This window comes from Erythranthe guttata, chromosome 7 (genome assembly GCF_056151865.1).
Source record: "Erythranthe guttata isolate IM_541 chromosome 7, IM_541, whole genome shotgun sequence".
Taxonomy (NCBI): Eukaryota; Viridiplantae; Streptophyta; class Magnoliopsida; order Lamiales; family Phrymaceae; genus Erythranthe; species Erythranthe guttata.
The window spans coordinates 14,347,826-14,360,422 of NC_142539.1; the positions used below are offsets into that span (position 1 = coordinate 14,347,826).

The window sequence follows — 12,597 nt, forward strand, 5'->3', positions numbered from 1 at the left end:
ACAGCGGAGAGATAGGCTGGGATGTTGTATCCCATATGCGACATGATCGGAACCTTTTCGCACCTCATTAGAGAAGGGTCGTGAAATTCGTCTTAAGAGAGCGACCTAGTCCGCGCCTCACCTTGCCTATCTCCATTATATTAAGTATATTATTGTAGCTAATTATCAACTATGAAAAGAGAGCAAATAAAGTACAAGCTTCAATCCGTCAATTTCGTGATTGTTCGTCAAAGTGCAGCCCGTGGTTCCAACACACTCCTCCGTTAACCTTTAACGACTCGACTGACGACCCTACGTTGTGCAAACCACAGGGTGGTAAAATGCCTAAATTGATATGAAAGGGGGGTTAAGTGCAACTAGTTGAAACCAAAGGGGGTAAAGTGCTATTTACCCTTTATTCATTGATAGTAATGGAATACCTTTTCTTTAGTGCAACATATAAATATAGTCAACTATCTTGATAAGGATAGAGCAACATCGAAACTTCGAAGAAAATTCAAGTGAAAGTTATCGAAAAGGTTAGGAGAATCTGAAACTGAATGCGTGCATGATGATGACCACTCTGATGTTCATATTGTCCATATTGACCATTTGGCATTCTTTTTCTCGTTATTCTCTTTTCATTTTGTGCTTGCCTTTTTTTGTTTTTTGTATGAAAGAAAATAGTAAAGTGAGAAATTCAGGTTTATTACAAGTGTAAGGAAACAAAAGAGTGAACTGAAAAATACACATTTTGTTTCGGATAATTGATGTTTGATATCTCCAATAACTTATCGGGTCGACATGCAAAAATTATGTTGTCTTGCATTTTACGGAGCTTTTTCGTTGGACAATTCAGGGTCCGATAAAAATAATTGGGTTTTCATTAGGCTATTTAATCTTCTCTTGACTAATCTTTTTTTGGCAACAAAACAAGACCTAAGCAAACAAATACAAATATGAGTCGACAACCAGCCAACCACGATCACAAAAACATGAAACACGAATATCATTGGGAGGACAATGCATAAGCCCAAATAGAAATTCAAGAAGAAAAGAAAAATCAATAAAGATCAACAAGTCATTTTCAATATTCCAAAAAACTAATTAAACTTGACAAGCTGAAAATAAATAATTTACATTTTCGGCACAACTTTCTTCATCATTTCTAAAAGAACATCATTTGTTTTAGATCCTTGCAAGTGATTAATTAACATGGACGAAGTCGATGCGTCGGCTAAGAATCCCTTTTTGTGCATTTCCTCTAAGAATGGGATTGCCTTGTCAAACTCTTTCTTCTTTAGCAAACCCTGGATAATGATGTTGTATGTCATGCTATCCGGTGCGCAACCACTTCTCTCCATTTTTATAAGCAAATCTTTTGCCTCGTCTACGAACCCTTCTTCACAAAGTGAACCAATAATGATAGCATATATGTGATTATCAGGTTTCAACCGTTTGGAAGGAAGTTCGTTTAAAAGCTTTTTTGCATCTTCAAGTTTCCCATCTTTGCACAAACCATTAATCAGGATCCCGTATGTGATTATATTAGGACTTAATCCTTTGTCTTCCATCACCCGTAGAAATGAAAATGCTTCGGCAATCTGATGAGTCTTGCACAAGCCTTCCAACAAAATATTGCAAGTATATAAATTAGGATGTACTTGCCGAGCTTCCATATCTTTATAAAGTTTCCATCCATCAGCGTTTCTACCTTCACTTAATAATCCATGTATCATGGTGGTATAGGTAATTGTATCAAGGTACTCTAAACCTTTAGAAGAAGCTTCGAGAAAAAGACGCCAAGCTTCATCCACTTTACCATTCTTGCAATACCCGTTGAGTAAAGAGTTATAGGTGACAATGCATGGCTTAAGGCCGTTGCCCGTTATGGAATCAAACACTTCTTTCGCTCTATCCATTTTCCCTTGCAAACAATACCCATCTATCAATGCATTGTACGTGAAAATATTAGGATAAATGTTTTGTCTCGTCATAATTTCAAAAACATCCTCAGCCTCCTTAACATTTCCCTCCTTGCAAAATGAGTCCACTAATATATTGAAAGTAACAACAGTTAAACAAATCTTTTGGGTGACCATTTCATTCAATAAGTCTTTGACCTCTTTCCATCTACCGAAATCGCACAAGCCCTGAATCATCGAGTTATATGTGACAACGTCAGGTGAAATGCCCTTATCAACCATTCTAGACTTCAGCTCGAGTGCATTATCCACCATTCCAGTCTTGCATAAGCCATTAATCACCGCGCTATAAGCCATAAAATTGGGTTTATAAATAGTCTTTTCCAATAAGCAAAGCAAATCATGCGCAGCTAGAACGTGTCCATTTTTGCAGAGCCCGTTTATCACAGTGACAATTGTAAAATCATCGGGTTCACAAAGTCTCAAACTCAAAAGCTGCTTAAACAATTTCTCCGCCTCGGCCACCTTACCATCTAGAAAGAGCCCTTTTAGAAGAGTGGTGAATGTCACAACATCTGCCTCGTAACCGTGTTTAAAGAAGATGCCGAAGACAGCAAAACCAACGTCTACACGCTTCAAATGGCAGCAACAATTAATCAAGATGTTCATCGTGTACTCATTTACAGGGGCACCCAGTTCACGCATTTCGTCGAACAGTTTGAGGGCAACTGAGTATTGTTTCAAATTGACAATAACTTTTAATTGTTTGGTGAATTCTAAAATGGGGGGCTGCGGCCGCATTCTCACCATTTCGCGAAACAAGAAAATAGCTTCATCTACTTCAGTTTCACAGCTCAAATCTCTTTTGAAATTAGGTGAAAAAAGTCTAAGGCTATGAAAATTTAAAGAAAAAAAAGAGAACGGATCAGCTAAAATACCGTAATAAGTAGAAGATTTAGCAGAAATTGCTCTGCGAATAGGAGGCGCTAGTGCAGAAATCCTCATCTTCTTACAGCGATTTTTGTGAAGAAAATTCTACTGCAACGCAAAATGAAATGTAAAGGCAGAGTCTTGTTGTTTGATGTGCCTTGGACTAGACACCGCCACGGGACGGGTCGGGTCCAACTTTAGGGGACCCGAAACCGATTAGTGGGACTAGACACCATTTTTTGTGTTATTTCACTTAAAATCCGGGTGGACCCGACGGGTACTCGGGTTGGGTCCTCGGGCCCCCCGCCGGGTAGACCCGTCGGGTCTCCGGTCCAAAAAATGGGACCTGAAACCGACCCATACTTTGTCAGGTCCGGGTTCATGGTCAATGGGGTGGGGCGGTTTTCGGGTCGGTCCGGGCAAACCCGGCCCGTGGCCGTGTGTACCTTGGACTACTCCCTCATGAAATGGTTATAATTGGCTAATTACATATAGACCCCTTCAAAATAGTATAATTGCAAAGTGTTTTTCTAGACACTTAATTTTGTAACTATCAATCATTGTTTTAAGAGAAGTAAAAAACAAAAGTTAATTTTGCAAACACCTGAAAACAGATTATGAGCAAAAAAAACCGCATAATCACTTTCAAAAAGCATTAATTTGCAAACACCACCTTAGGATTGATAGATAGTAGCTTTTTATAATAGCAGAGATGATTTTAGTCTTACGGGAGACTGATATGAATGTGGGGCTGGGACTTTGGGATCGGGATTCGGGATCCCGTCCCGTCCCGAATGGAATTTTACTATTTGGGACTAAAACTTCGGGAATTCGGGATTACGGGATTCGGGATCGGGATTAGGAACAAATACGGGATCGGGATCGGGAATTGGTTCAATACCGATTGGGATATTTTAATCCCGAATTAGGAATTAAGAAAAAAAAAATAATAAAACCACACACACACACACATTTATATATACTAGGCAGATGCACGTGCGTTGCACGTGTCTAATTAGTTATTCTTTTTATGTGAGTTTGATATATTTATCCTAATATAATATTACAAATGTAAAATATTTAAATATTTTAAGTAAATAATATAAATTCAGGAGGAGGTTTAAGTTTAAAGGTTCCGGTTTCCCTACACAATAACTCTTACATGTAAGATTTTCGAAGAAAAAAGCCATTCGACTAATATACTTTGATAATTAATTGTAATAACTAATAATGACTCCTTGTTAGATAGTTCATTGTACGTTAGTACGTACGTTAGTACGTATAACAGATAAAAAACTTACGCTATTAATTTAAAGTTCCATATTCATGTAATGTTAAGATTGACATTTAAATCCATTAATAATTTTCACCAGAGAAAAATGGCCATAAAATGTATTCTCCAGCATTTCTATCAATTATTTTTCTTATTTATTATTATGTATAAAATCTTAGGAACATTTCCTAAAAAAATGTCCCTATATATATATATATATATATATATATATATATATATATATATATATATATATATATATATATATATATATATATATATATATATATATATATATATATATATATATATATATATTGACCAACTATTCCAGCAGTCACCCGAGATGTATAACTGTTTGTACTATCAAATTACGAATCTGATTGTAGTCATTGTTCTCATTTTTTTACTTAGGACCTCACTAAAAATGCCCCATTATAATTAGGTTTCGATATTTCGTAATCGAATTATTATCTATTAGTTAAATAATTATGAAGATAATCGCTTTTTTTATGTTCTAAATGCTTATTTTATTTTTGTATTATAACCCCTAAAACATTTTAATTTTTAATTATTTGTCTATGTAAGGGGTACTATCACATTCTATTGATCTTTTATCTTCTATATTTATCTTGGTAATTAATATAGATCATTTTTATTTTATTTCAAAATCATAATGTAATCATGGTTACATTAGAAATTATTTAGCATAAAAGGATTGATGAATGAAAAGAAATAAATATATTACCAAAATAAATTCTAAATCACTAATGTATATCATATTACTTCAAATTTAAACATAACTTATACAAAAAAAAAAATAAGAAAAAAATGTTGAGAAATAAAATTCATTACCTAATCCGATCCCGTCTCGATCCCCTCCCCTTCTCTGCACCCACCAACCTTGCCGTGTAATTCAACTGTTGTTGCAATGGGCACTTCATCTTTACTTCCTCTGATCTTCATTTCTCGTTCCATCTTTTAATTTTGTTTCTCATTTGCTTCGTGTAAGAAATGTGCATTCCATTCATATATATGGAAGATGAATCAGATGCATATACGAACTTGGTGATATGTACAAGAAGGTACATTTGCCCATGCGTGTTGATCCAACTCCCAAGAAATCGAGAAACATCGATCTAAGGAACACCAAACGATGAAGGATTTGCATTTCCAATATGATTCCAAAAGAACCCTTTTCTACATATCAACATAAAAAAAAATGTAGTTACATTTACAATGTAGAACATTGATCATGATCTTGATTTTATAGTGATTCATCACATTATTGTTTGATGATGAAAGCCGAGAGAACTTCGGAGGCTTTGCAACTTCCGAGAGTGAGTTGATTTCATTGTTATCAATTATCATTAGGAAGCAACGGAAGACCTTTAGTTTGTTCAATGAATCTTCGAACATAAAGTATCATTAATAATTTAATATATTTTAATTGACTAATGGAATGCTATTTAAATATTACTTTAGTCATGTACCTAATCAGTTACTATAACTAATATATATCAATAAACTAAATAATCATAAACAATATTATGTGTCAATTACTTACATTTTCCTTTCTATTTTTTGCATGCATTTGGCCATGGGAATTCTTCGGGATCCCGAAACCACCAGCCCCCGACCTAATTCATGATGTCAAGATCCAAATTCGAATTGTTTACTGTTCCTGGTCCGAGACCAATGTGTTCGCGCCGGCGGTCCAACAAAGAGGTGCAGTAGTTGTATTTTTCTTTCCATTATGAACGACACCCCCATCTCATCCAGTAATAGGAATAGAATAGAAGTACAAACCAGAAAGCAAGGAAATAAATAAGACCTATTCACTCAGGTCCTTCTTCTTGAGTAGGCATTCCATTAACCGAGAACAAAGATCAGATAATCATATAAACACAATAAATAAAAGACAAGTCTAATATTTCATGAGTTTACATACATCATACACAATAATTGATGATGTTGATATTTGAATCTGAATTTGATGAGTAATTATTAATTTATTATAGCCATCAGTCATCATTACTTCATATGAAAGGTCATTAACCATAATAATAAAAGAAAAGGAAAGCCAAAGACCAAAAAACGTAAAATATATGCATCATTATTTCCTAATTACCATTATCAATGTTGGGTTTAGTTTGAGTCTCCTAGACTCACACCTCCGTACACTAATGTATAATAATCAAAATATATTTACATATTAATTAAAGTATTTATTTGTCCTCCAAAATTACGTATGAAAAGGTTATTTTTGTCCATACAAAAAATGGAAGAAACCTGCATGCTATTCATCCTTTTATAGATAGTAAAATAAAATAGTATATATATATATATGTATATATATATATATATATATATATATATATATATATATATATATATATATATATATATATATATATATGAGAAATACAATATAATATATCATTTCAACTTATTTTTAAAAAAATTAAAGTTTATTTGTTCCAAATTTTATGGTAAAACTAAATAGTGCAAGAACAATAGTATGTATATAATATATTCAAGTTGGTTTAGTGCATAAAATAATACTAATGGAAATAAAAAACAATATTTCTTAGTTTTTTAGGCAAAATATGGGATTCCCGATCCCAATCCCGAATTCCCGAAATATTTAGGGATACTGATATTATCGGGGATTTAATAGTATGGGACGGGATTGGGATTTAAAATTTCTATCCCGATCCCGAAAATCCCGAATTCCCGAAATCCCATCCCGAACTCACCCCTATATGAATGCACTGAATATAGGCAACTGATGTGGGCTATTTTGGGTAAGCCCAAAAGACCCACTATCCGCCCTCTCAGACCCAGCTCTTTCTTCACTCTACCCTCTCTCTAAGGATTGAGCAACTTTCATTTATTAACTAAATAATTGGACTTTGTTTGATGTTTGATATCTCCAATAACTTATCGGGTCGACATGCAAAAATTATGTTATCTTGCATTTTAGGGAGCTTTTTCGTTGGACATTTTAGGGTCCGATAAAAATAATTGGGTTTTCATTAGGCTATTTAATCTTCTCTTGACTAATCTTATTTTGGCAACAAAACGACAACCAGCCAACCACAATCACAAAAACATGAAACACGAATATCATTGGGAGGACAATGCAGAAGCCCAAATAGAAATTAGAAATTCAAGAAGAAAAGAAAAATCAATAATGACCAACAAGTCATTTTCAATATTCCAAAAAACTAATTAAACTTGACAAGCCGAAATTAAATAATTTACATTTTCGGCACAACTTTCTTCATCATTTCTAAAAGAACATCATTTTTTTTGGATCCTTGCAACTGATCAACTAACATGGACAAAGTAGATGCGTCGGCTAAGAATCCCTTTTTGTGCATTTCCTCTAAGAATGGGATTGCCTTGTCAAACTCTTTCTTCTTTAGCAAACCATGGATAATAATTGAAACAATTTATGGTCCCGAATTCGTATTATACAGAGATGTTATCTGAAATGTTGTGACACTTGAGACAACATGCAGCGGAAATATAAAGATTAAAAGACAGTACTCAGAATTAAAAATGTTCACAAGTAAAGACTTGTGAACTTGCCCTTTACAGGACGGAAAAATATATTAAACTCAGTATTCCAAGAATACAAACAGAAGAGGTGCGAAAACTTCTTCCTTATGAATGAATCTTTTTCAAGATCATTCTTACAATCAAATCTAGATACTAAAAGAAAAATATTAAAAATTCTAGATTTCAAAGATGTACTCGTGAGGAGTACGTAAAGAACTTATGAATGAATCACTATCTTGATCATTCTTACAACCAAGTCTAGAATCATATATACTAAACAATCTAGACTACAAAGAATGTACTTATGAGAAGTACGTAAAGAATGTACTCATAAGGAGTACGTAAAGATTGTACTCATGAGGAGTACAAACGACCGATTCTAAAACCAGTCTAAAACACTCGTGAATATTCTTGAGCCCTCGGTTTTTATTTCGTAGAATCGATAATCTTCCTTGAGTATTGAAGTCGGTATTTATAGGCATTCCAAGCATCCATTCATCAGCCCATGATCTGCAAGAAAACCAACTACAAGAGCACTCAAGAACATGGGTTAGTGGGTTAGTGGGTTAGTTTAAGGAGTTAGAATAATATTCACAATTAAACCCACTTAAGCACTACTTAGCCCACTAAGCACTATACTTAACCCACTAAGCACTATTTATTCCATAACTAAAATTTAGTTAGAAAATAAGAAAGTTAAAAACAACATGTGGAAATAATCCACGTAATTCAAACTCCCCCTTTTTAACTTTCTGATCAAAACTAAATTTTAGCTTAACTCCCCCTTAGTCATTACTTGAACTCCCCCTGAGTCATTGCTTGAACTCCCCCTGAATTTCACAACCAACATGAACATAAAGGTTCAGAGGAAAAATAAAAAACTGAACAAAACCAAATATTGTTCATAAAACAAAGTAAAGTAGAATATCCAAAGTCTCTTCAGTATCAGCTGCTGTTCCTCCATCATCACCACTGGATCCACTGCTTTCCTCTGCTCCTTCATTAACTTCTTGCTCTCTGCCTCTGGCATCCAAAAGATGAGAAGTCCCTGCTTCAGTTTCATGACTAGAAGTCCCTGCTTCAGTTTCATGACTAGCTTTTTCTCCCCCTTTTTGATCAGAAAGATTTTTTTCGAAGCACTTCCACCATGGACTGGTGATAGGTAATCTGAGCTAGAGAGTGAGTAATCTGTTGTAACAAGAGATCTCTAGGAACAAAAACAAGATTGTCAGGAGTGTTGTCAACATGAGGAGCAACACCTTCAGTACCAAGATTATTTTGACCTGATTCAGTTGAGAGAAAATTATCTCCATTCCAGGGAAGATCTTGGACATGAGGAGCTTTGAGAAAATTTTGAGAAACAGTTATCATGCCAAGTGGAGTGTGAAGATATTTTGATTCATCTTGGCCCAAATTTTGAGAAAGTAGAATGGAGTAGATGAGAGAAGGATACGAAAGATGAGTGGATGATGAAATTTTCTGGGCAAGATGACCTAAATTATTAAAGAAAAGTTTGCCAAAATCAACTTGTAATCCCATCCCCAATTTGTACATGAGTACTGCATGAGGTTTAGTTACCACAGAGACATTTTTGGATGGAATCCAATTCATCAGTGTGAGTCTGAACAAGACAGAATAAAATGCAGTGAGTTGAGAAACTTTGAATTTTCTGGGGTGAGCAGGCCAATATTTTAAACGATTGCCATAAAGAGTCTTACAAACCTCAGTAAAATCACCATAATTATCCTCATCAATCACAGTAGGAGTTTGTAAATGAGAGTTGATAATTTTGGAAGAAAAGGGAGAAAATGGAATTTCGCACAAAAACTTTACCAAACTTTGGAGAATTTTTCTTTAAAAAGAGGTTTGTAAATTGGCATAAAATTCCTTCATAAGGACAGGCAATCTCAACTAGACTAAGGATTTTTCTTTGATCAAGAAAATCAGTAATCCTATGTCTATCAAACTAATCCTTGGAAATTTTCTTCTCCTCAATGAATTGGCAATTCATGATTTGAATCAGATTCAAAATAAAAGGTTGTACTGAAAGTATTGTTTACCTCAAAAGGAGTTGACAGATCATTCCCATTCAATTTCAGCTCTTCTTCCTCAGAAGATTCCTCTTCTTCTGAGTCTTCAAGTTCGCCTGGGATGTATGCTGGCTCAGGTGATGCAACACGTGAGGCAGCATCTTCTTCCATCTGAGATGAGACCTCGGAAGAATCACTGTCTGACTCTGAGGATGGCAAATTCTTGCGGAAAGAGGCAAGGGCGCTTCCCAACTGTCATCACTTTTCTTTTCCTCTTCAGCCTGGGAAGGTGCTGTATCTGCTTGAACTGCTGCTTCTGCCAGGGTTTCCAGGGGGTCAGCATGAGGAACTGATGGAGTTTCTTCAGTAGTGGTGAACTCCTGAGCATCAACAATGGGAATGTCAACATGCTCTGCAGAAGACATCCCAGAAAAATCAGGCATTTCTTCATCCTGATAGGGAGCAGCATCCTCAGCAGCATTCTGAGGAACATTTGTTGAAGCAGTGGGTGCAGCAGCATCTTCTGGAACAGGTGCAGCAACACCTTCAGAAACAGGTGCAGCAACACCTTCATGAACAGAATGTAGAGAGGCTGCTGTTGCCATGCTAGGCTGTGATGTCTCCCCCTGAGTTGATGCTGGGAGAGGTGAGTTGTTGGATGATGACTCGGAGGAGCTGGAGGACAAGGCTTGAGCCTGTGGTGCAGCAAAGGTAGGATCCCCTGCTTCATCATCAGTTTCTTCATCCACCAAATGAAGACCTCTTCGTGGGTTTGGCCGAACTGGAGTGCGGCCACCTCTGCCTCCTCTTCTTCCACCTCTGCTTCTTCTTCTGGGAGAGTGTTCACCCCTCCGGCGTTGTGACCCAGCAGTATTCAGATCTGGAAAGGGGTTCATGCGCTTGGACCGGCGAGTTGGAAATCTTCCGGCAGTGGAAGAGGGACCCACAAAATCGAAGTTGTCTGGGTCAATCGGGTTCAGCTCGTCGCCGGGCTCAATGTAGCTGATATGAAGAGCATCAAGGTTGACCGGATGAATGATGATGGCCAGATTTGGGTCTGCTGGTTCAGGTGCTGCAGCATCGTTGTGGACATCATCTTCGGCTGGAAGGGGATTTCTAGGTGGAGATGCCATGATACAGTAGATAAAAATTTCTTCTTTGTGCTTTTGATTTGAAAGTGTGAATTTTTGAAAAAGAAGCACGAAATTTATAAGCCCTAATTTGCAGAAAAACATTGAAGTGGAGAAGGTGAAGAAGTGGTGTGCGTTTTTCTTGGAGAAAGTGTGATTAAGGAGAATAAAGGTTTATTTGGCAGTTTAAAGCAAAACGTGACACATGGCACAATAAGGAGTGGACTTAGTTGAAAATGAAAGACTAACCCATGTACCCATGACCCATATAAATAGTGATAATTCAATAATAAATAAAATAATAATAAAAATAGTAGCACTCACGAAATTTCCACAAAAATAAGAAACACATTTATTAATGATTAATAGTGTGAGAAAAAAATAAATTGGCTGACAGGCATAGATTTTATTATATATATATATATATATCTATATTTTTTTTTTTTTTTTTTTTTTTAAACTCTTATTTTCAAGTCAAACAATTCACATGGAACATGATCAAGTGTTCAGTTTGAAGGTTCCTCAGTTACTAAGATATGACTATCAAAATAGAGGAGTTTGACTTATGTGAGTGTAATTATTCCCCAAATGTTTACATGAAGCATGATCACGTTTCAAGGTGAAAGACTTCCAGTTACTTATTTAGAAAAATAATTCATCACAGTGAAGTCATTATTTAAAGAAGCTAAGCTTCAGTAAATTATGTTGCAGCTTAAGATATTTGATGAGGTGCTGCAACATTTTTCAGGACATGTTTATTGAGTACACATCCCGAGAGATTTTCTGAGTTTTGAAAACCTCTCATAATCTAATGCCTTTGTAAAGATGTCAGCCAGCTGATCTTCTGTAGGAATGTACTTTAAGCACACAATATTTTTCTCAACTATATCACGAATAAAATGATGTTTAATATCTATGTGTTTAGTTCGTGAGTGTTGCACAGGATTTTTTGAAATGTCAATAGCACTTAAATTATCACAATATATGGTCAAGGTGTTACTGGTTAACCCATAATCCCCCAACATTTGTTTCATCCAAATTAGTTGACCACAACATCCTCCAGCAGCTACATATTCTGATTCAGCTGTTGAAGGTGATACACAATTTTGTTTTCTACTAAACCAAGAAACCAGATTATTCCCCAAAAAGAAACATGCACCTGATGCACTTTTTATGTCACTAATATCCCCAGCCCAATCAGAATCACTAAAACCTATCAAGTTTGTATTAGTGTCTTTGAAAAACTGAATCCCTAAGTCTACTGTACCTGCAACATACCTAATAATCCTCTTCACAGCTTTAAGATGAGTGACCTTGGGATTAGCTTGATACCTGGCACACACACAAACACTAAACATAATATCAGGTCTGCTTGCAGTTAGATACAGAAGACTTCCAATCATGCTTCTGTATAGGGTGCTGTCAACATCTTCAGCAACATCATCCTTGGACAGTTTTTGACTTGAACCCATTGGAGTTTTCATGTGCTTGACTGACTCCAACTCAAACCTTTTGACCAGATTTGGAGCATACTTCATTTTATTTACAAAGATTCCTTCACCTGTCTGTTTGATCTGGAGTCCTAGGAAGTAATTCAACTCTCCTACAATGCTCATTTCAAAAGTGTGAAACATAGAATCTACAAAAAACTGTAAGAGGTTAGCACAAGTAGAACCAAAAACAATATCATCAACATATATCTGTACAATAATGATATGGTTATTTGTTCTTCTAACAAATAGAGTTCTGTCTGCTTTTCCTCT

At 35.7% G+C, this 12,597-nt stretch overlaps 1 protein-coding gene across 1 annotated transcript; it reads right to left on the reverse strand.

Annotated features, from left to right (window-relative positions):
* Positions 1-1,023: 1,023 nt before the first annotated feature.
* LOC148769779 (uncharacterized) lies at positions 1,024-2,986 on the reverse strand. Its single transcript, XM_088821014.1, has one exon. It carries the CDS (start codon positions 2,907-2,909, stop codon positions 1,116-1,118), a length of 1,794 nt encoding a protein of 597 aa, XP_088677140.1. The 5' UTR covers positions 2,910-2,986; the 3' UTR covers positions 1,024-1,115.
* Positions 2,987-12,597: the final 9,611 nt, after the last annotated feature.

Bases quoted from the DNA above. Each gene is read 5' to 3' on its own strand.
- LOC148769779 (XM_088821014.1), bottom strand. From the start codon at position 2,909: ATGAGGATTTCTGCACTAGCGCCTCCTATTCGCAGAGCAATTTCTGCT.